At 51.6% G+C, this 24,774-nt stretch overlaps 1 protein-coding gene across 2 annotated transcripts; it reads left to right on the plus strand.

Annotated features, from left to right (window-relative positions):
• Positions 1-633: 633 nt before the first annotated feature.
• On the plus strand, positions 634-23,887 carry LOC133356326 (carboxypeptidase inhibitor SmCI-like). Of its 2 annotated transcripts, XM_061573788.1 has the most exons (8): positions 634-809; positions 10,900-11,076; positions 14,635-14,679; positions 15,938-16,105; positions 17,853-17,906; positions 19,211-19,384; positions 21,013-21,057; positions 22,357-23,887. In XM_061573788.1, exons 1-8 carry the CDS (start codon positions 740-742, stop codon positions 22,530-22,532), a joined length of 909 nt encoding a protein of 302 aa, XP_061429772.1. In that variant the 5' UTR covers positions 634-739; the 3' UTR covers positions 22,533-23,887. The 2 variants fall into 2 exon arrangements, with proteins under 2 accessions (XP_061429772.1, XP_061429773.1); XM_061573789.1 differs by lacking the exon at positions 15,938-16,105 and having other exon boundaries at positions 635-809.
• The last annotated feature ends 887 nt before the right edge of the window (positions 23,888-24,774 follow it).

The raw sequence follows: 24,774 nt of genomic DNA on the forward strand, positions 1-24,774 counted from the left end.
GGTAAAGTCACGTAGGTAGAAAATGAAATAAAATTAATAAAAAATAAAAAAATCACGACGTTTCGTCATCAGGTGGGACCGTCACAGCCAGATTTGCTGCATCAAGTGCTTCAAATCTAGAATTCATTTACAGTTTTCTTGGTTCTTTCGGTAAAGTCACGTAGAAGGGAAGTAATAAAATAATAAAAATAAAACATAATAAAATAAAATAATTCTCACGACGTTTTATTTTAATTATTGTATTATTTTCCTTCTACGTGACTTTACCGAAAGAACCAAGAAGATGAATCCCTGCAGTCACGAAAGCTTTAAATCGAAATTTCATTTACAGTGTTTGGTAATAGCCCTGTGAGCCATTCGGCTCTTAAATCGGGAGGGGGCGGAGACGAAGGGGGAGGGGGCGGGGGTGAGGAGGAGGGGGCGGGGGAGGGGATGGGGGAGGGGCGGGGGAGGGGGCGGGGCGGGGGAGGGGACGGGGGAGGGGACGGGGGAGGGGGCGGGGGAGGGGACGGGGGAGGGGGCGGGGGAGGGGCGGAGGAGGGGGCGGAGACGAAGGGGACCGGGGAGGGGCGGGGGGGGCGGGGGGATGGGGGAGGGGGCGGGGGGGGTGACCGACGGGGCCAGAAATAGCGCGGGCGGAGGCGGGCGGCGTGGATTGTATCCGCGAGACGCGGGTTGAGGAGGAGTGAGAAGCAGCAGCAGCATCGCCACCATCACCATCACCACCATCACCGCCACCATGAAGATGAAGATCTTCGTCTTGATGTGCGTCGCCATCGCGGCAGCGGCGGCGAGCGGGGAGCGACGAGGTGAGAGGCGCGACGTCCCCCCCCGCACCTCGTCTCCCTCCAACTCTCCTCTCTCCCACCTCGTCTCCACTCGCCCCCCAGCCCTCATCTCCACTCATCTCTCTCATCTCCCATCTCCGCCTCCCCCCCGCCATCACCACCTCGTCTCCACGCCTCGCTCTCGTCTCCTCATCATCACCATTCGCTCACCTCGCGGGGTCGACATCAATCAACACAATCCCAACAACCAGCACCACCATCACCCAACAACAACAACCCCCACCGTTAGTTCGCCTTGAACCACAACAACAGCCCCGCCACGACACAATGAGTTGTAACATCACGGGAGCTCCCCTCCTCCACCTTCCCCCTCGTATCACGACAAGCTCGCCCCCAGTAGCCACCACAGAGTCTCGGGAGCCCCGGGGGCAGAGGGCGGGCAGCGCGTCCCGTCGTGCAGGCCCCGAGGGCGGCACACGAGGGCCGTGACACACACCCTGACACACACACACCCTGACACACAACTAACACACACACCCTGACACACACACCCTGACACACACACACACCCTGATACACACTGACACACACACACGCTGATACACACTGACACACACACGCTGACACACACACACACCCTGACACACACACACACCCTGACACACACACACACCCTGACACTAACACACACCCTGACACACACACACACACACCCTGACACATACGTTGACACACACACACAACCTGACACACGCTGACACACACACACGCTGACACACACACACCCTGACACACACACACACACACGCTGACACACACACACACCCTGACACACACACACACGCTGGCACACACACACACGCTGACACACACGCTGACTGACACACACGCTGACTGACACACACACAGACACAAAGAGCACCTACGAAGGCCGGCACGGCACACGAAAGGTTGGGTGGTCCACACCACGCCCGGCCGCCTTTGTCTCCCCAGTGGCGATGTTTACTACACACCGCACCAGGCACTGCAGTTGAGGCAGAGTCCTGCCTAGGGAGAGGCCCAGCACCGGGCTCTGATACAGGTGGGGTGGCTTATTTTTGTTTTAATTGGAACTCTGCGCTAACTGCTGCGCCACGGCTCCTCGCCGCAATAACTTATCGCACAGGAGCACAACAACGGCATCTCTTGTCAACAACAACAGCGGTGGTGGTGGTGGTATCATTGACCACATCAGCACCGTAGTGATTGTAGTAGCAGCAAGCCGGGCAGCCAGAGCCAGTGGAACGGGTGCGATAGGGCACGTGTTGTGGCCTTGGAGGTGCACGTAGCCTGGCACGAGCGCCGTGCTGACGTGGCGATTGTTGTTGTTGTGGTGATGTCGAGGGCTACCCCCACATCGTAGTTCTCCCCGCAATCGTGTTCGCTTGTAGTTCCACAAGAAGAGCCGAGCTCCGGAGTGAGTAAAACATTTTTTAGATATCATGGGTGGTGGTGGTGGTGTACAATGGGCAATAATAACCATTGCTAATTGAATTTCGATGTAAAGCTTTCTTGACTGCAGGGATTCTTATTCTTGGTTCTTTCGGTAAAGTCACTTAGAAGGGAAATAATAAAATAATACAAATATAAAACAATAAAATTCTCACGACGTTTCGACTGCAACACAAGCAATCATCATCAGGTGTGAAATCCACAGCCAGCAAAAAAAAATGTCTTGCTATGGATTTCACACCTGATGATGATTGCTTGTGTTGCAATCGAAACGTCGTGAGAATTGTATTGTTTTATTTTTATTATTTCCCTTGTACGTGACTTAACCGAAAGAACCAAGAATACAATTCATAATTGGTTTATTTTGTTTTGTTTAGCGAATGCGATGACACGCCACTTCTCACAGTCAAAACAATCGGATTTAAAACAAAACTGGTGTGACTGTCGTCACGTTTGGGGCCGTCCATAAATGACGTCACGCATCTGGGGAGGGGGAGTCAGACATTTGTGACGATGTGTGGCGAAATATAGACAACACGTTCTACTTAATTAAATAGACTTTTTAATACATGATTTCTCCTACAACATCAAAGTGCAGCGCCACATTAAATACGCACTACAATGACAATAGTTTAAAGCGATTTGAAGCATGTTTTTTTTTGGGGGGGGGGGGGAAGAACTTTGTGACGTCATTTGAGGGGGGGGGGTCTGACTTTTTGTCACGCCGTGTGACGAAGGGGGGGGGGGTCAAAAATCGGCCAAAACCGCGTGACGTCATTTATGGACGACCCCTTTGTCGGGCCGGGCCGGTTCACCCAGATGTCGAACATGACTGGGAATTTCTCGCTCCCCCAGAAAGGGCATCTCGAAACCCCTAGTCAAGAGCCGCTGGCTGAGAGAATCATGGTGCAGCTAAAATGTTAAACAAAAAATGATTCGCCAATATACCCGCACAATCTAACCAAAGATAAACTCTATAACATGAGAGATATTTACAGTAATTTTTTTTTACGAGCACGGTTTAAATCCACAACCCGGGATAATCGGCTCACACGGGCTGGCTCTGTGTAGTAATAACACGAACACAAGCTGCCCCCCAACTTAAGTCACCGTGTCAACTTGAGGACCCGAGCCCTCGCCTTTGCGGTGTTGATGGCCGCAATGGGTTTAATCGTTGCCGTGATCTGTGGCTTCACCTCCGCTGCCTCGGTTGTCCCACCGGGCCAGCGGTTGGGCTGCCGTCCACTTAGCCACCGGTCGATCTTCTACTTCTAGATTAGAAGTTTTCGTGACTGCAAGGATCCATAACTCTTTGGTTTTTTCGGTAAAGTCACGTAGGTGAAAACAAAATGAAATAGAAATTAAACAACTGAATTCAATCACGACGTTTCATACGCTACAGTAAGTTTTGCTGGAGCAGTCACACCTGATGACGGATGCTTGTGTTGCTTCCGAAACGTCGTGATTTAATTTTATTTTATTTTCACCTACGTGATTTTACCGAAAAACTAAAGAGTATGGATCGTCATCTGCTGCTGATGTAGATACAGAGAGACAACAACTTTACAATCACACATTCAGGATGAGCAAGCCAGCAGATGGCCGCGTCAGCAGCAACAGTAGCGGAGTGTATTGCCGTGATGATGTATTCTTCTTCGTATTTGTGGATCGGGCATCATTGCGTATGTTCTGGATGACCACAGTCGCACTAGTGCCCCGGTGATCCACCGCTCGATTTGTGTTTATCGGCGGCAACGATTCGGCGAACTTCAATCACACCTTTTGCCACATATCTGGCAGATCGAAATAAAATCCGGCGGACATCAAGCCAGCAGATAACCACGTCAGGAGTAGCAGAATATATCGCTGTGATGTCTCCTTCGTATTTGCAGATCGGGCATTGGTTATGGTCTGTTCTGTATGACCACAATCGCACTCGCGCCGGTGATCCACCGCTCGTCTTGTGTTTATCGGTGGCTACGATTCTGCGGGCTTTCACCTTTTGCCGCAGATATCTGGCAGGTCGGAATGAAATCCGGAGTACGTGAACGGGATTTTATGCCAAGGCCGTTCTGTACATTTCCACGTAGCTGATTTTAAAATTAGAATGGCAGATGCGTTGAGAGATGATGATAAGCTTTTGGGCAGCTTCAGACAATCAGGGCCTATGGGTGATTGGTTAGTGGTGGTGGTGGTGACATCATCTTGAAAAATGTGACGGTGTCGAAATACTGTCAAGGTGTGACACACCTGTTGTGGCACGGACACGTCCGGTGTGGCACGGTGTGTTTGGTGTGGCCGGCACGACATGTCCGGCGTAGTATGGCACGGCCAGCGTGACACGGTCACTCCTGCTGGGGTTTGTGACAGAGGTAATCTTAATGCCCCCACCACCAGCAGCTTATGACAGGGACAATAACAGTTACGTCATTTGTTTATCCAGGAAGCCTTGCAGAGCCGTATAAATTCTAATCGCATAGTAACTTGTGGTGTTATGCGTTTCAGAAGTGGCCCAGACACCGGGATTTTTTTTGGCCTGGTCATGTCTGTATTGCAACGTTGTTGAGTATTCGCTGGCCTCGCCTGAGGGGGGGGGGTCCACTTTTGACAAATTACGAACGGTGATGCTGCTTGCTGTTGCTGCGTTGGCAGTGACGGACAAAGCAACGCCAAAAAACTGAACACGTTCGTCCAGTCGCACTGTGGCCTTGCAGGGGAAAAATATATATACAGATAGTCCCCGAGTTACGATGGTCCGACTTACGATATTTCGATCTTACGATGGCGATACGACAATTGTTAAATATTTTAAATTTCGCGCGGCAGGCAAAAGCAGCAGCGTACGAGGTACGATACTGTATGTTGGGATGCTGCCGGTGATGTACGCATCTTCCGCCTTTCTAGTAAATTGCAGTATAGGTAGGCTAAGAATTTACCTTGTTTTTTTTCTTTACATATTACTGTGCAATACAGTATTGTAATTAATAAATACATACAGTATATAGTTTATACAGTACAGTACTGTAAATTGCTCTGTTTTGCTAAATTATCACCATTAAGACTCCTGGGTAGGCTAGGCCATCTTCAACTTACGATATTTTTTTAGACTTACGGTGGGGTCGTCGTAACGCATCTCCATCGTAAGTAGAGGACTACCTGTACAGGTCGCGTTATGGACAATGGACCTTCTTCATAGCACGTAGAGGCCAGAGAGAGAGAGAGTGGATAATAGTTTTACCATAGATTGCGCTCCACACCAAGGGGGGCCCTGTGAACAGTATTTTGATAACGTGGCTAACATTTGTACCATCTGCTCCCCTGCAGATGGCCACGCTGGCAGAGCCGGACTGGACGTGGGTTGGTTTCACGGTTGTTTTTTGCGCGTCTGACCCCCATCTTCATGGCCAAGGCCGAGAAACCAGCCCGAGTTGCCACCGCGGTTCGATGGACAATGAATTCGAGCCCCATGTGCTGCTCGCACGTGCGTTTTAAGAGTGGAGCGGTGGCACAGTGGTTCGCACACACTGCGGCCATGAACCCACGGCTCGCGTCAATAGCGAGCGACCTCTGAACCGGTTAGAGCACGCGCACCCCCCACCCAACTCCTGGCCAGTGATCAATGTGGTGAGGTATAGTCACATGACCTCCATTCTCACCCGACATGCCGTGGGGAGGCTTTCATCCAGCAGTGGATTACCAATGGGCTGTGTAAGTGTTACTAGTGGAATGCAGGTCTCTGGAGTGGTGACGTGGCCGACATGCTCAGGTAAGACAGTGGTCCTTCAGCCGTGACACGCTTGAGCAAGCAGAAGCTGCCTCTTAGACTTGTTGACGTCCCATGTGGGTTGTTCATTGACTGGGCGGTTGGTGTGGGTGGTGTACCCTCGAGATCGGTGGTTCTTATTAACCTGGGGTGCACGCACCACCCGGGCCTTTCTGGGGGTGCGAGACCATGGCCAGATTTTTTTAGAAGGTAAATCATTGAAAAAACAAATTACGCACGGTCACGTAAGTTACGACTACTTTGCATAATCAAATCTATGTATTGATTAACATAACATTTTTTTACGATGCAGAACCAAAGGGGTGCAAGGCTGCGGTAAAGGTTAAGAACCACTGGCTTAGACTGTGGCGTGGCCGAGCGGTTAGCACACGACGCCACATGGACCCAGTGACCAGAGTTAGATTCCCAGCCACGGTGGTGAGTGATATTGGGAGTGGTCCTGCCCTCCCGCTTCCAATTCACCAAACCACACTGACGAGCGTGGTGAAGTATGGTCACAGACCCCGCCTGCCCGCCCGCCCACCCCGTGACGGACACTGTGTGGGGAGCATTTAATCCAGTAGTAGACTGAGCATGGCTGGAGTTCGTTATTATGATTTAGTGCTGTGCTGCCGATGTAGGCGTGTGGGGCAGGAGCCCGTGATGTTATGTTGAGGTGGTCCCTGAGACGTGATGATGGCCTCGGGAGTGGCGAATCGCTGTGATGATGGCCTCCTCCGTGTCTGTGAATCGGAGACGTGGGAGTCGCTCTCTACGTCCACCGCGGTTCTGTGATGGGTGGGCCAGTCTCCGGCGCACGCTGCCTGAGTTTGTACATCTCCTATTTGTGCATCATTATCATCAATTTCAGGTGTCCGCATCTGCTGCCATTTTTCGTTCAGTGGTTACGGGCATTGGGGGGGGTGGGGAGCGGCGGCGCAGTGGTTAGCGCCGCTGCACTACGAACCCGGCAGAGACCCGAGTTTTGATTATCGCGCACGGCCACCAACACGCAGTGATAATTATCTGAACCGGTCCTGGGCCTCCCCTAGGTCGACTCGGCCTCAAATGAGTACCTGGTGGAGTATGTAAAAACATCGCAATTCAGGAGACAAAGGCGGCCGGCCGTGGTGCTGGCCACCCACCCCCTCGCGTGCCGTTCCGGCCTTCACAGTTGCTACTCGCTAACACCACTTGCCCCCAAGTCTGTTAAGGCTACACGGGAGATCTTTGTCTTTGTGGCCCCAAGGTGCTCCCAGAGCAGAAAAATCCGAGCCCGGGGATTCTCCCGACTTGGTGAGGTCATTTCTCCACGGGCGCACCATCTTCGGAGTTGGTGAGGTCGTTTCTCCACGGGTGTGCGTTTGCCCTGGGGTGCATCGACTGTACCGTGGTTGGGGAGCTCGGCAAGCGTGGTGGTGTTTGTTTGAGGGTTTTGCGTACGCGAGTTGGAGAAGAATCTGGAAAAACCAGAACGTGTCCGGGGTGCGGTAACAACGGGCTGGAGTCAGGCCGGTTAGACCGCGTCTCGGGGGTGCGGTGACAATGTTTACTACTGTACGGCGTTTCGCAACGCAGCCGTGGTGTTTATGTAGGTTTTGTATTTGCCCGACGCTCAGAAATAAACGTTTTAAGAACTCACCTTTTGGCCGTTGGGAAACACACCAGATGACTCCGCAAAGCGGTTGCTTTGCCTGCGTCTATATTGGCTGTGTTTACATACCTGTGTGTAGCAGTTTCGGGGGCTAAACGGGCACGGCACGGGCTAGAGCGGAGTTGGAGTGACGTGGTTCAGGAGGATGTGGAGCTGAGTGGACTTGCCGATGACTGGTACCAGCGGTGTCAAAAACGGCCTCTGTGGAGGAGGCTCGTGAAGGACGCTACTGGGCAGTTGGAGGCAGTCGCCCTCCAACAACAACGGAGGGTGGAGGAGCGATGCTCACAACAACGAGCCGAGCGCCGGGTGGTAAAGCACAGCAAGTTGGCACAGTAGGGGGGCACAGGTGGTGCATCGGCCAGTCATCTCAGGCTGTCGATCCGTGGCACCTGCTGGGTCTACCCGTGAACTCCTGCCAGTGGGCGTTCGACACTTCACGTGGCCTCAAGGTGCACATGGCCTGGCACAAGCGTCGTGGTGACGTCACTGCCACTTAGTGGCGAATGGCGGTTGTTGTTGTGTGTAGCCGTTAGCGCGCTGCGCTACAAGCCTGGCGTCCTGAGTTAGATGTCCGCTCGCGGCCAACACCAGTGACGATTGTATTATCTGAACCGGTCCTGGGCCTCCCCTAGGTCGACTGGGCTTCAAATGAATTCCTGGTGCGGTGTGACCACACACCACCTCATGTGCCGTTCCGGCCATCCATAGATGCTACTCTAACGACATTTGCCCTCAACAGTCTGTTAAGGCTAAACGGGGGATCTTTGTCTATATACCTTATGTCTATATACAGGGACTCCTACTTACGAACATTCGACTTACGGACGTTTAGACATACGAACAAACCTGTCGGTATGTCATGTAGATGCCACATGAAGAACCAGTGGCATCTACATTTGCAGAACATGAAGAACCAGTAGCATTTACATCTACAGGAGATCATACAACTTTTGAAGCTATTCCCCATGTTCCGTGTACACAAATTCCAAAGTACAACATTTTGGAATTTACATAAGTAAAGTGACTTACGAACGCAGACCTGGGACCTAACTCGTTCGTAAGTAGAAGAGTCCCTGTGCCGAAGCTAGTACCCTGCCTTCGCGATCACAGCCTTGCGCCCTACAAATGATTGCGTTGAAACCAAATCTGCCAAATGATACATCACGTGACGGTTTATTCCCATGCTTGTGGTGTGTGTACAGATAGTCCCCGAGTTACGATGGTCCGACTTACGATATTTCGTTCTTACGATGGCGATAGCGATACGACAAAATTGTAAAATATTTTAAATTTCGCGCGGAGGCCAAACGCAGCAGCGTACGAGGTACGATACTGTACGTTGGGACGCTGCCGGGATGTACGCATCTCCCGCCTTGTGTGACGCCTCACTCTCACCAGCAGTCGACGGAATTAAGTTAGGATTGTTTATTGAAAAAACTTTCTATTAAATTGCAGTTCATATAGGTAGGCTAAGAATTTACCTTATTCTTTTTTACTTTACATGCTACTGTGCAATACAATATTTTAATTAATAAATACATACAGTATATAGCTTATACAGTACGGTACTGTAAATTGCTCTGTTTGCTAAAACACATTCCTGCGGAGGGAGCTGGTAGGTACGTTGGGTTGGTCGGTCAATGGCCAGGGTCAATGGCAGCGTGGTGTATTCCGCAAATATGCCCGACTGCGGGCAGGCACAAGCCGGCGTAAGTAGGTTAAACGTTGAGTTTTATAAGGGCACAACGGGGTGACCAGCCCCTCCCCACCCTCCCATTCCAGCCCCTCCCCACCCTCCCCACCCAGCCCCTCCCCACCCTCTCCTCTCCACCCAGCCCCACCCCTCCCATTTTCGGATGCACGATGGACGGACACAATAATCCCCTGTGGGCTGGTGTAACCAGGAGGTTCCTACCAGTATTATCACCATTCTTTAAGACTCCTGGGTAGGCTAGGCCATCTTCGACGTACGATATTTTTGACTTACGATGGGGGTCGTCGTAACGCATCTCCATCGTAAGTAGAGGACTACCTGTATTAATGAATGTATATATATTGGACTTCTTTCGCGCTGCACGTAGCCAACTGTTGCTGGTCGGAGGAGTGGTGTGATGTAAGCTATTGGGGGGATGGGGGGGGTGAGGCTCACCTTAGCGCCAATGAATGCTGGGAAACTCCTCAAAGGAAGAAGCGGTGGCGGCGGTAATGGCCGTGTTTGTGCGGTGTAAAGCGGAAAGCTGCTGCCATCTCGAGTGCGCGTTCTCCCCGGGTAATAACAATTTTTTGTTATCTGAAATAAATATTCTGCCAGTCGGGAAATCGAACATTTTGTTCCGAACCGGCAAAGGTTTGTTGTGGGGGGGGGGGGGGTTAGGCGCCTACAATGGCCAAGGACAAAATTGTGGGAAAATCTTAATGATACCCAGAACATACCGAATAACTTTTGTTGAAGTGGTCTTTGAAAGAGGAAAAATAAGATTGTGTTTGGTTGAGGATGCGAACTTGGACGCGGGGAAATATTGTTCGCGTAGAGCGGGAACAGCACGTGCGAGACAAAGGGTTGCGGCCCTTTGATTGCTTGGTTGTATTATTAATTTACTACTAATGCTCGCGAAAGGGGGCCTCCATTAGAGGGAGCAGCAACAGTGTGTTTTGGTCTACTCTTCCAGGCCGAGCCACGCGTTTTGGATAGATGTGGGAGTACCCACCCAGACTTTTACCCCACCACCACACGCCACCTGCCTATTAGCTGACTGCGATTCACCCCCTCTATTCTGCTGGGTGGACAGAGGCAGGGTGCGGGAGGTGGGGACGTGGGGAGGGAATAATAAACTTGCACCGCTATTTCAACTGCCGCGCCAGGAGATGGAATTCAACCTGCGACCTCTTGGTTGCAAGTCCAGTGCGTTGCTGACCTAAGCTGCCATGGTGGCTGCTCCATTATTAACATTATTGGTGGCCAAGTGAATTGATGGAATTTTTGTTAACTTTAAAATTCTCTACTTTTTAGTTTTAATTATATTATACGAATGCTTTTACACGTGAAGTTTACACGGTTAGAGCACCGGATTACACTAAAGAAAACAATAATTACACTAATACATATGCATGTCGATTGTCATATGAGTGGACGTTGTTTAAGGCCCTTGTGTTATACTCAGCTAAATGGGTTCGGGTGTGGCAATCGTCTCCTTTCACAGTTCCCGAGCTGTGCCTGGCGCCGCCGGAGGTGGGCTTGTGCCGGGCGCTGATCCCCAAGTGGTACTACGACGCGGCCGCCTCCGAGTGCAGGTCCTTCAGCTACGGCGGCTGCGGAGGCAACGACAACAAATTCTCCACGCAGCTGGAGTGCGAGGAACAGTGCCTCGCCGACGCTGGTGAGGGGGGGGGGGGCGGACTCCTGGGGGGCGGGGGGGGGGGGAGAGCGCTCGTCGTAGCGATTTTTGTTTTGTTATTTTTTATATAAAACTCACGGCAACAAAACCGGGGCGCGCCGTTCGCCGACAGCACCCGTGGCCCCGAGGGTCAAACGTGCGGCACGTTAATCGGTGACATTTCGGAAACGCGGACCCCCCTCTTTCGTTGGCGAAGGGGAGAACAATAAGAAGGGCTCGTTGCCCGAAACATCGGCCCGATAGGACATCTGCCGGGCGGGGGGGGGGGTAGTCGACGGATGTCGGTGGCTCGTGTGTGGGGTTGCTTGCTTGGACGGATCATTGTGTCGCCGAACCATGTGACTGGTAGTGGCAACTTTGGGGAGGCCTTCGTCCAGCAGTGGACTGACCGTGGCGGGATGATGATGATGATGAGCGATGTGGGTAATTGTGGTCAGTGTGAAACAAACAGAGTTGGGGGGGGGGGGGAGGTTGGGGTTGGCTAATGAGAACCCCCCCCCCAGGACCCGCAAAGCCTCCTCCGTCCTTAGTGGAATAACAGAACAGCTCTGCCTAGACACAACAACATCGGTGGGCGACTTCACTGACTGATCCTGCCCTCTTTAATTTGGTCGGTTGCTCCTGGTTAAGTTTTTGTTTCCTGCTTTTTATTCATTGCGTATTGGGATCCTAGGATGGAATGCGCATTATACATTTTAATTATTAATTGGAAGGTCGTGAGGAGTTCAAATCCTGGTTGGGTTGGTTTACTCAGCCCATCGTCATCATTTTCACCCCCAGGCTCGATTTAAAATGGGGTACCACTTTTTGAATTAAGTCAACATTGGTTGCTCTCTATAGACTTTCCCCTTCCCCCCCCCCAAATTTTTTCCACCATTTGCCGTGCAGGGCCGTGAACGGGAGGTCGGGACTCATGCTTCAATGTGGCTAATCTGAGCAGCAGGGAAATCGCTGACTTTGAGGAGCACGCGAAACGCGTCTCTGCCCCGCTATAGTAGCATCCCCCCCCCCGCCGTCCCGTTCCGCTGCAGGATGTAAATTGCCGAGCGGTGTCGACGTCGCTGCTCTAGTCTGGCTGTAATTAGTATAATTACGTTGTAAATGTCCTTTACTGTCGCAAGCAGCTGTTGTATCCCGGCGGCGATGCAGAAATGGGTGGCGACGAGTTATGATTGGGGAGGTTGAGGCTCATCGGAGATGATTGGGGTGTGCGATACAATGCAATTTGGATTTATATAGCGACATCTAAATGCAAACTGCATCCTTGCCAACGCGCTGTACGGACGGGAGCGGTGGGCACGGTTTTATTGGTTAGGGGAGCATTTGGTCGTAGGCAGAGAGGAAAACGGGAAGGCCTTGAGCCTAGACTTGGAACAGGTGGCGCAGGGATGTTATCATAATGTAAGTTGAGGTTATTGTTCACAAACGTCCTAAAATTTTATTAAAAAATTAGAATAGGTTTCCCCTTTCTGGCAATAAAACAGGAGGGTGTTAAGATGTTAAAAAACCACCTTTTGCGTGGAATCAAGTCTGCATTAACCACACGTACTTGTGGCAAAGCATGAAAACAAACATGCTCTAATAATTTCCGCGTTTTCTTTGGCACTGATTGGCCTACACCAGAGAGTGACGGTTTATGGCCTAGTCTCACCAGTGCTAGACCGGAGAATGCCAAAAGGCGAACAGCACAAAGGCAGTGCACGTATCGGAACACTTATAGCCCGGATCGAGCAGGTATATTTCTAGGAAATCTTTTTAGCCAGTATCCAAAATGATGAAAGCAAGATTGTCCTGTTGTCAGGGTTTTTTTTTACGAAAGCGCTGGACGAAAATGAGTGTTGCGTTTTCAGGCAAGTGCAGCGGTGTGACGGTAACAAGCCCTCTGTATACACCAGGCTTCCGCGGGTGCTCAAGGCGAGCGGTGAACATTGCAGTCTCCAGATTTGAAGCTTTTGTGACTGCAAGGATTCATATTCTTGGGTTTTTTCGGTAAAGTCACGTAGGTAAAATTTTTTTAATTAATACAAGTAAAATAAAAGAAAAAATCATGACGTTTCGGAGGCAACACAAGCCTCCGTCTTTCGGTGGAACCGTCACAGCACGCTCGCTGTATCAAGTAAATGAGAAATTCAAACAGATCCGACCCCGTATATATACTGGTTGAGGGGGGAGGAGTCAGGGCAGGCCCCAGGATAGGAGTTTTTTATTATTATGGTAAGGTTGGTGCGGCTGAAGCTACGGCTAGTCTACATAACAAAGGACTGAGCCTTTGTTATGTAGACTGGCTGAGAGGGGGGGGGTGCCAGAGTTGTTAAAGTGCGGCTGCTGCTAATGGGACCGAGCCCCTGCCATGTAGATGACTTTACCGAAAAAACCCAAGAATATTGCAGTCTCCGTTGTACCGATGAGTCCCGCTGGCCGAGGACACAACTTGGTCTGCGGTTGTCTCACCGTTGTGTTGCCCGCTGCCTTGGAAGGGACGATAGGGGGCGGACCCATTTTCAAGTCTTTTTTTTTTTTGAGTCCTGTGACCTATAAACAAATACAACTTCGACACGTCCAGTGCTCTGTGGAGCTGCTGGTCTGGACAAGGCTGAGAGCATCATTGTTGTGTGTGTGGCGTGGTGGCCACTTGGCATGCGCCTTGCATGGGGCGCATGTCGTGGACTGGAGTCAGTGGCCTGCTGCTGTTTGCGAGCAGCAGCAGCAGGCGGCACACCTTTACCCACCCACTCACTCCACGCACTCGCCAAAAACAAAGATGCCCCGAATAGCCTTAACATACTGTTGGGACAAGTGTTGTTAGCGAACACCGAATGAAGGCTGGCACGGCACACGGAGGGGGTGGATGGCCAACACCACGCCCGGCCGACTTTATCTTCCTAGTGGCGAATGCTTTTACACATCGCACTTGGTACTCATTTGACACCGAGTTGACCTAGGGGAGGCCCTGGTACCGATTCAGATAATCGTCATCGGTGTTGGTCGTGAGCGGGAATCGAACTCAGGCCGCCGGATTTGTAGTGCAGGGTGCTGACTGCTACATGACCTCTCAATAGAATTCTGGAAGAAGGCTTAACCACTCACCCATGCACTTACTCCACATTAACCCATCCACTCGCCCATTCGCCTACCCACTCACCCACACCCTTGCGTGTTGTTAAATCCATTTGTTTTCTAGCCTGTGCGCACCGCGCGTCCCCCTGTTCATGATGGCCTATCTCATCATTTACACAAACTGTTGGAGTTGAATCGCTGCGGCCAAACAAAGCAGAGGGGAGAAGCTGTCTTCCAGCATTCAATTGATAAAGGGCTGTACGTACTATTATTATCACGCCACGCTAATAATATGATACAAATAACTATAGACTGATAAGTCTGCCAACACTAATAGGATTATTTGCACTTTGCTTCAAGATGGTAGGCAGGGCCACATGATTGCCCGTGGGTGTTTCGTGTTGTCGCGACGAGGAACCCTGGTTTTGTTTGGTTCCGTGTGCGAGGATTTGTTTTTAATTTTGCATCGTTTTTGTCTTCCAGGTGGGAATAACATCACCCAGGAAGCAAGGATGGAAGGTCCAACAGGTAATGACGCTCGACAACATCAATAAAAGCAATAATGAGAGCCGGTCTCGCGCTGCTGCTGCCGCACGGTATTCGCTCCCGTAGAGAAGGACGGACCCTTTTATTCTTGCTGCCTTCGCCCTGGCAAGCCAGGGTGCAGGCACCTCTTTGACGCTCGCGACAAGGGAGTTTTGCAACCACAGTTCCGGAGCAAATCCACCAACCCTCGCTGCTCGTTTCCACAGCGCTGGATCACAGGCAGCCAGTCGCGTTCGTTACCATCATCTCCCGGAAAATGTAAAGCCTCCCTTAATGCTTGCATTTCTTACGCGTGGAAAAGGGGCGGTCCTGCGTAGCTTGTTCATCGCCAAGGTGCACAAACACCGCATCGTCTGTGGCCAGAGCAGGACGTCAAATTAAACCTACGCTTTAGCAGGCGGCTCTGGGAGGGGCAGGGGGGGTAGAGCAAGAGCCGGCACCACTGAGATCGTGGGTTCGAATCCAGGTTTCATCCGCCGCCCATGATTAAACCGCATTCTCAAGTGATTCGGTGGTCTTGGCCTGGTCACCAGTGTCTTCCCAACGTTCAACTTGGTGTTCTGTACTTAATTTCTCTCATTCAAGGACTGAAAACAAGTATCGATTTGCCTGACCAATAAACGCGGCTGTCTGTTCGTGGGGCCTGATAGGAAAAGTGCTGCCTCCTGCTGTGTAGACCGAAGGTCACTTGAAGAAGGAAACTTGGTGGTAGCTCTACGAGACCCGCTGTTGTGTGGGGGGCAGTGCCTGATTCAGCTAGTGTGGGGTCCTGTAACATATGTTATATAGGTGCTCTAAATAAAAAAACACATAAATATAAAATAATGTTTTTACTTGCATAGTAAAGTAATTGGATGTTTTCGTTTGCTATACAGCCAGATAATACTACAAATCGCTAACCTTAAACACCTAGTCGTTCATAAAAGTTGAAGGCAGTATAGTACTATAGTAATAGAGCAAGTACAGAATGACTGAACCGCAAATGATAGCTTTAAAGCATTTAGCGCCGGGCCCTTGAGTCCGGCGCCCATAGCATATGTAGCTACTTTTGCTACTAGGATAATCCAGCACTGGTGGGGGGGGCACCACAGTGATTCACTGCAAGCCCCGATTATCGGGGTCTCAAGGGGAGCCGGATGTTTTTTGGTGGGGGAGGTGGCGGCGATTGCCGCCATCGCCGGACGATGGCCCGGGCCACCGTCTCTGACGGTGCGGTGCGTGTGTGGGCCGCTGTGCAAAGACGACACGTGCACGGCGCCGATGGTCGAGGGCCCTTGCATGGCCGCCTTCCTGCGATGGTTCTACGATGCGGAGAGCCGGGCATGCCGAGAGTTCACGTACGGAGGCTGCCATGGCAACAAGAACAACTTTGAGAGCAGCGCGGAATGCATGAAGGCCTGTTCCACCGGTACGCTTGGCGCTCGCTCTACGCTCGCTCCTCCACGCTCATTGGAGCGCCTCGGGCATCGTTGGCTCGTTGCCGGTGCCTTACACCAATCGCGCACCACTGCTGGTCAGAAGGGCCTCCACCAAAGCTGATTTCGAAATGGTATTTTGGCCAATTTTTTCCACGTTGACCGGACACAGGAGGTGGGACTACGCACACTTTAACTCGCTGCATGCGACCTGCCGATCAGATTAACCGCGGTCATGCCCGTTCATACGCCGCTGGGCTGGTGGATTAAAGGAACTTGGTCACCGTTGTTTGGGCCACCGCGCTGGGGCACGGAATTGAACCGGAGGAAATCGTGGTTATGAAGTTGGGGCGCCCCGACCATGGCAGCTTGCAACTCGCCCACGCGTGCGTGCGGGACCGTGTTCTCTGAATCATGGGACGTGCCCCGAACTTTTGGTTCGATGCCAAAATTAAAAAAACTGTTTTGTCACGGCCAGCTGTTTTGTCGCAGGTGACGCGGCCTCGTTTATGGTGTAAAGCTCGATAATCAGGCACAATCGCACACCGCAGACTGCTCGAGCGCGCGACGAGCGAAAGCCCCCACCCCCATGTGAACGACGGGCAGGACTAGTGGCGTAGGCAGGAGAAAGACCACAGACTTCAAACGAGCGACCGCGGCTTCGCCTTGTCGGCTCGTGTCGACCAGTCGGCAGAGTGGGTGGGTGGAGGGGGGTGAATGATTTGGGACCGTCGTGCGGGCTATCTGTGGGGGGCGGGGGTAACAACAATTGTAGAAACGAGCTGGAAGGGATTTTCTGAACGTGTCCCGTTTTGAAGTTGATTTCACGCGCTACGTGAAGAAAGGGCCATTGCCCGACCGTACATTTATTACTGCCCACATTTTTGCACCACTGCCAAGTGTAGCTGCATCGCCCAGGTAGAATTTGTTTACCACTACACTACGGCGTTGTAGTGTAGTGGGTAGCGTCTCTTCAGCTCTTGAGCAACGAGACCAATGGTTCGAATCCGACTTTACACTGTGCTCAATCAATGTGTACCACGGTTGTTTTTGCTCTGATTTCGGGTTTGATTATTTGTTGTACTGGGTTTTCATGTTTTTGCTTTTGTCATTTTGGTCACTTGAGTTCAGTCACTCTTGGAAACGAGAGTAGGGCACCGCGGGGGTGAAATGTCATGTCCCTCGCCTGGTATGTAGGAGGTCGTGGATTCAATCCCGACTGACGCCTGCTGTATATTTGGAGTTTTCGTCTCTCTCCCCATGGTCACGTGATTTTTATTTCTTCACCTAGTCCTCCTTTTTTTCCGCCTCCAGTTAGAATCGGCGTCGCGCGTTTATAATATTTGGCCGCTATAAATTTCCACGTGATTAGCCGCTTAGTTGATAGCCAGGTCGCTTCTGATAAGAGCTACTTCGCTCAGTGGGGCCTTACCTGGTGAAGTAAAAAATAGTTAAAATCTTGACTTAAAGCTTTCGTAACTGCAGGAATTCATATTCTTTGGGTCTTTCGGTAAAGTCACGACCGCTTGTGTTGCGATCGAAACGTCGTAGTTTTTTGTCATTTTCTTTGAACCTATCTACGTGACTTTACCGAAAGACCCAAAAAATAGGAATAAAAATAGTTTCGTTTTTAATCTTGAACTTCTGACCTAGTGAAAGCAAAATCGATAGACCCGAGACGTGGTGTTGTAACCGTTGCTGCTGCCCGTGTGTGTGCGCGCGTTGCGTGCGTGCGTGCAGATCGTGCCGTCAAGAGCCAGAGGATGCCCATTCAGTTTGAGCAACCACTGCAAGGTACCGGAACGCAGCCTTCATTTTTTGTTCTCTCTCTCTACGTTTTCGTAATTCGCGTTTTATGCAAGTAGGCTTGGCGATACAAAACTGTGCGCAGAATAGTATCGGGGTGCAGCTGCTGCCATTTCCCACTTGCGTCGACGGATCGAGCTCGGGTCGTGTACTGGTGGCAGACGGCAACTACTGCAGCAGTAGCAGCACCAATCTACAGCGCTAGACTAGTCATCCACAGCGCTAGACTAGTCATCTACAGCGCTAGACTCGTAATCCACAGCGCTAGACTAGTCATCCACAGCGCTAGACTAGTCATCTACAGCGCTAGACTCGTAATCCACAGCGCTAGACTAGTCATCTACAGCGCTAGACTCGTAATCCACAGCGCTAGACTAGTCATCTACAGCGCTAGACTAGTCATCCACAGCGCTAGACTAGTCATCTACAGCGCTAGACTCGTAATCCACAGCGCTAGACTAGTCATCTACAGCGCTAGACTAGTCATCCACAGCGCTAGACTAGTCATCTACAGCGCTAGACTCGTAATCCACAGCGCTAGACTAGTCATCTACAGTGCTAGACTAGTCATCCACAGCGCTAGACTAGTCATCTACAGCGCTAGACTCGTAATCCACAGCGCTAGACTAGTCATCTACAGCGCTAGACTCGTAATCCACAGCGCTAGACTAGTCATCTACAGTGCTAGACTAGTCATCCACAGCGCTAGACTAGTCATCTACAGCGCTAGACTCGTAATCCACAGCGCTAGACTAGTCATCTACAGCGCTAGACTAGTCATCTACAGCGCTAGACTCGTAATCCACAGCGCTAGACTAGTCATCTACAGCGCTAGACTAGTCATCTACAGCGCTAGACTCGTAATCCACAGCGCTAGACTAGTCATCTACAGCGCTAGACTAGTCATCTACAGCGCTAGACTCGTAATCCACAGCGCTAGACTAGTAATCTACGGCGTGTCTCCACTGCGACTGGAGAGCCTGATTCTCCAACTTAGCGTCCGCCGTCAATCCCAGAGGCCCTGTGCCGTGCCGGCGTGACGATCGTACTCGGGCACGGGGGACTCCCAAGAACGAAGAGGATTTTTTTTTGCCGATGCATAAATCAAAGACGCGGGCGACGACGCGCCTGACGGGTCCCGTTCAGGTCAAGCTCGAGTGTTATTTGTGTAACGAGGTGGGAACCAGGTGAGGGCAGAATGAGAGTCTCATTCGTGGGAGTGAACTCTTCGTTGCTCTGGTGCGTGCGTGCGTGCGTGCGTGCCGTGGGTGGGTGTCGTGCGGTGTGAGCAGGCGTGTGTACCGCTCCGCCGTTCGTGGGCCCGTGCCGCGCCTCGCTGCGACGGTGGTTCTACAGTCCAGACGACGCCACCTGCAAGGAGTTCATCTACGGCGGCTGCCATGCCAACGGCAACAACTTCGAGAGCAAGCAGGATTGCGCGGCCGTCTGCTCCGCGCCCGCTGGAGGTAACCGGTCCCTGCATCCGCGTCCATACGTAGAGCGACGGTGGTGGGGGGGGGGGGTGGCGGCAGTACAGCGGTGACTCTCGCGCCTCGCGGCAAGAAGAGCCAAAGTTTGTTTTCTCCCTCACTGTTCTGTCTGCATGTGTTCCATCCGAGGCTCTCCAGGCTTTCCTCCCCAGAGCTAAATAGAAAAAAATCGCAGTGTAACCCAGTCGGGGGGGCGGGTAACAAACATCTTAGCCTCTGCCTACGTCGCCCGTGTTGGCGCCATCCCAGCGGTCGACGCGCTTGCGTTTGTGGCCGCCCCAGGGCCGTATTATCCAATAGGCCACAGCAGGAACTGTGCCTCAGGCCTACGAAAACTAAAGGGGCCTACGAAAACTCATTTTGACATTTTTGTTGAATGTTACCGATGAAAATGAATGTTACCCCTTTTAAAGCTGCCTTCATCCGATATGATAATCATAGTAAGAAAAGTTGAAGACATTTTTGCTTATAAATCTAACTATCTGCAGCACACAGCACGCTCCCCATCGAATTAGGGCACAGACTAAATAATGAATGTATCGGTCACAACATCTGTCCAGCGGCTGGACGAAGTACCGCGTCAGAAACAAGCGGGGTGGCGGTAGTACCATGGGGCAGCAGTAGCAACTGTACAAAGTTATCACCTGAAGGCCTATGGAACAGAAATGTCTAGGGCCTGCAAGGACCTTAATCCAGCCCTGGCCTGCCCGGCTCGCCGTTTTGGAGGCCGTCTCGTGGAGGTCAGTCCAGCACCCACCCATGGTGGGGGGGGGGGGGGGTCCCCTCTCTCGAGCTGACCCACAGCACTGAGAGCTGGCGGGTCAACAACAACAAAACAATACAAAAACGGGATGACACGCACGCATACACTCGGCAACGGCGACCTCTACTGCGCACAACTTGGCAGAGTCTCGAGATCCTGTGACGCTTTTCTGGGAGAGCAAGCGGGAGAAACAAGAATAACCGCACGGGCTTCTGTGAGTTCACCGCCGTATCGTCAAGGGTGTTTGTCCCCTCCCACCCCACTGGTTTGAAGGCACTGAGCTGGCTACCATGGTGGCTAGGGGAGATGCTATCTCCCTCGCCTGGTATACAAGAGGTCTTGGGTTCGATCCCAACCATTACGCCTGCTGTATATTTAGAGTTTTCGTGTTTATTTCCCCGTGGTCGTGTGGATTTCTCCGCATCCTCCGGTTTAGAATCGGCTTCATGCCTTTAGGGTATTTAGCTGCTATAAGTTTCCACACGAGGACGATAATCCACTTGGTTGAGCTATCATTTGTGGCCAGGTCGCTTCTTAAACTGAAAAATAGCTTCGTAGCTCAGTGGACCTTACCTGGTAAAACAATTAAATTAAATATAAGAAGTATGGCACTCTGCTGCCCCACAGCGTGAACTCGGCCGACGGCAGCCGCCCATAGACTCCGCCTGGAGGCCGTGGAGTGCGGTAGAGGAGCTCCGACAGCCCCATCCAGAAGCTGTGCTGTTGACCTTGATGTGACGTGCGCAGGTGGTGTTACGGTCGGCGGTGGTGTTGGGGGGGTGCGTGTTGTGGTGTTTGTGTCGGTTTGATTTTGAGAATCGTCCCTTCTCGTGTTTTTCAGAAAACCAGCCCCACGAGGAACGTCAGAACGACTTGTTCGTGCATGGTGAGATCACGAGCTCCTCCGGTCCTCTCTCGTGTCGTCCACCAGAGCGGTTTCCACGTGCAGTATAGTCCGACGAGCCCCCTCTCGGTACACCCATGGGGTGCCGGGTGCCGGGTCCGCCAGCGCCGAGGCACTGCGCTCGACTCCCGGCAGCCGCTCGCGGTGAAACCGCGTTCTCGGATGCCGCGGGGTGGTGGTCACAGGCCGGCCGCCAGCGACTTGCGCTACCACCCCCACCGCACGCGGCCTGCCGCTCGCCTCCCTATGCTGGTTGCATCCGTTTACACTGCCGGGTTGGGCGGATCTAGGCAAAGGAATTTAATGAACTTCAAACCGGCACCGCCTCCGCATTGCGAGTCTAGCGTAGCGAGACCATCGGCCCCACTGGCAGCGTCTCCCCCTTACTCGAGTTTCGTTGCTTCATGTTTAGGGGGAGGGGGTGGGGGGGCGGTGAAGCGGCCCGGCGGTCACGCACTTTGCCGCCCGTTGCGGACGTCTTGTCGTGGATGATCTCCAGCGTGCTCTCCTGGCTGTGCGTATTAACCACAGAGCGCGATGCGCGCCGTCTGCTTTACGGTGGATGTTCAACATCCCCGGGCATAACTAGAAATAAACTCCTTAAAAAAATGTTTTTTTAAAACAACGGTTTTATTAGCAACTTTGTTTAACTCGCGGTCGAGAAGTACGTCAATGGCGCCTGAGACACGTGGCGCCTGCTTTTTGTGCGAGCTGATTCCACAGTTTAGGGACTGCGGCGTTTTTGACGTACACAAAAATATATAATAAGCCGTCCATAAAAAATTTGTAACTGCTTGAAAGGAGACAATTAATTGATTAATTGATGCCGATTTCCATACAGGCATGCATTGTCACCGGATCTGAGTATGTATCAAAAATTTGTAATTGATTGGACAACAAGAAGTAGACTAACTTTTGATTACAAGATTTGACCACGACAAACACAAGTGAAGTTAAATAAAACCGTTGAAAAAGGGAGGGGAGGTTAGGCCTTCATGTGCCGGCATCGCGGACCAAATTTTACAACTGACAGTGTGCATTGATAAAATTGGGATTGCGCAGAGCGACATCGCCCCCCCCCCCCCCCCACTACTGTGACGCCACCGCAGGCCGCGTCTGTACCACACAGCAGCACCCCCACCACGTGACGATCGCCCTGCACTATCGGGAGTACGAAACGAATATAAAATGCCAAACGCGCCGTACGCGTCCGCTTTCACCGTTGCGCGTGTGTGTTGACTCCTGGCACTTGTGCGGTCTCCCGGCGCTTCCCCACGACAGTGCTGGGCGTGCTTGTCGCTGTGCTGGCCTCGCTCATGGTGCTCGTGCTGCTCTTCCTGTGGATGCAACGCCTGCGCCAGCGGCAGACCCACCTCCCCGAGGTGTTCACGGTGGTGCGGCCCAACAACCCCAAGCAGGACGACACAGAGTACCTGATCCCCAACATCGCTTCCTGAGCGTGGTGCTGGTGGTGGCGGGTGGCGGCATCTCTCGTCAGCCACTCGACCGGCATCGCACCGTGGCGCTCTCCCCCTCTAAAGCAGGGACCGCCCTTCCGGTTCACGTGGAAACCCCCCCCACCCCCAACCAGTCACCATTTACTGAACCAAAAGAAACCCATCGCATCATTCTATTTGGTTGTATTGTGCACTTTATTTTGGGTAAATTGGTTAAGCTTGGAAAAGACTGGAATTAGAGAAACCCTGCTTTAAAACGCGCGTGTTGTTCTGAACGAGCTTGAGGTCCCCCCCCCCCCCCCTGTGCACAGCCCCCAATGGTAACAGAATCAGAATCTACATACTGGAGGAATCCGATGAGCTATAAAGCTCTTTTTCACTATGTCCAGTAGAGCGCAGGGTGCGACTAACCCCAGCCGCTGGGCGCTTCTCCCCTCGTGCCTTCTCACCAACACCACTATACCCGTCGCTCTATCCTGGCACATCCAGCGAGTTTTGTTACGGAACGGTAATTAATGAATATCAAGTCGTTTCGTTTTCAATGTTGATTGTGGCCTATATTGCTATATATAAACTGTTGATTTTTAATCGATTGAATTTTCACGGACAAACCTTTCTCATTTGTGGTATAATTGCAATAAAATATTTAGCTTATTTGGTACAAGGGATTTATTGTTTTGGTATTGAAGTTGATCCTAATGCACACCAAGATGGGTATAATCAGGTCTGTACGCGTCGCGTTTAAAATGATGCTGGAAAGATATTTGCACGAAAATGCTTTTTCTGGATACCACCAGGAGATGATGTTTGTAATGTCTTTCGCGCCGCGCTGCGTTTTCGCGTTGTGCCACGTGCCATTCGGCACGACATCCGACGTTTCGCTCCCGTGAGCTTGGGAGCTCCTTCAGGAACTGGAATTCGGAAAACTTCGGGACATCCGACCGAACGGCACGCAAGCTGCCGCGGTGCAATCCGAAAGCAAACCGGCACAAGCGGAATGTCCGGCACGTTTTAAAATGCGACTTACTCGCTAGCAATCACTGGTGTAGAAGAGGTGTGTTGAGGTATCGTTGTCGTCGCCCTTCAAGCAATGCATATCGATGCTCATTTTTAAAGCTTTTTGTAGAACCTTTATTGATGTTTTGGACCAAGGGCCTGCACCTTGTTTTGTATGTTTTCTAAGCGTATTTGGCAAGGGGGGAGAGCGCGAGAGAGAGGACAATGAATGTTATTGTTAAATTGAATTAAAACTTTCTGTTGGGTATCGAATAAGGATTTTATTAGCTGTCTTGGGTCGAGTATTTTCTACTTTCTTGTGCGTCAAATGTTTAATAAAGTTGGAATAAAAATGGGAACATGTGTGCCCGAGGCTGTGATCCATCCACGGCTGGATAAAGGCCTCCCCAAGATGCTGCCGTCTAACAATCTTGCGCTGCAATGATCCATCTCGCTCCCTGAATACGCACTCATTTAATCGCTCCATCTCATCGGCGGATGTACCTCTCGGACACGTTCCTTCCTTGGCCCGCCACTCCATTCTTATCCTTGAAGGGGCCATCGCCCCTTTAACACGAACCTTATCATTGAAGCTTACGGTATACTAAATGAGATTGAAAGATATTGTCGAAAATTAAACCTATAGGGAGAATCAAATGACAATCGAATACGATGGCATACGAAAGCCTGTGCACTTCAAATGAATCGGAATCTGTTCTGGACCTCCGACGTGGGCAGCATCATGCCCAGATGAACGCGTGGCAGCAGGGATTCAACGCCTGCGATGGAGAGGCACGGCGAAGAGGCTGGGTGCAGATGGTCCTCTCGAGTTGTGTGCCTGTGTGTAACAGGAACGGTGTTGCCTAACTCAGCGGTTTTAACAACAGCGTTACTGAATCTTCGACGTCCACTGAGCGAAGCGGACTGCGCGTTGTAGTACTAATGGTAAATGCGCACCGCAGTGTTAACCAGAGCGGTCCACCAGAGTCCGAGCTGCGAAACTCTAATAACAAGTGGTCCAGGTGTCGCCTCCACTTTTAGCCCTTTCCCATTCTGATGACGTACGTCATCAGTTTTTCCTTCCAATTCGGGCGAGTGACACAGTTTGGTGCCCAGCTGCTAGAGAGTGCGGTTGTGTCGCTCCAGTTCCCTGCGGTGAGTGATGCCTTTTTAAAAAAAACAGCGGCGTTTAATAACATTAACGCTAAACACGCGTCCCGAGATTCGGCGGCGAACGGGGCTCTAT

Source organism: Lethenteron reissneri, chromosome 53, assembly GCF_015708825.2.
Source record: "Lethenteron reissneri isolate LAM-NWPU_2019-01 chromosome 53, ASM1570882v1, whole genome shotgun sequence".
Lineage (NCBI taxonomy): Eukaryota > Metazoa > Chordata > Hyperoartia > Petromyzontiformes > Petromyzontidae > Lethenteron > Lethenteron reissneri.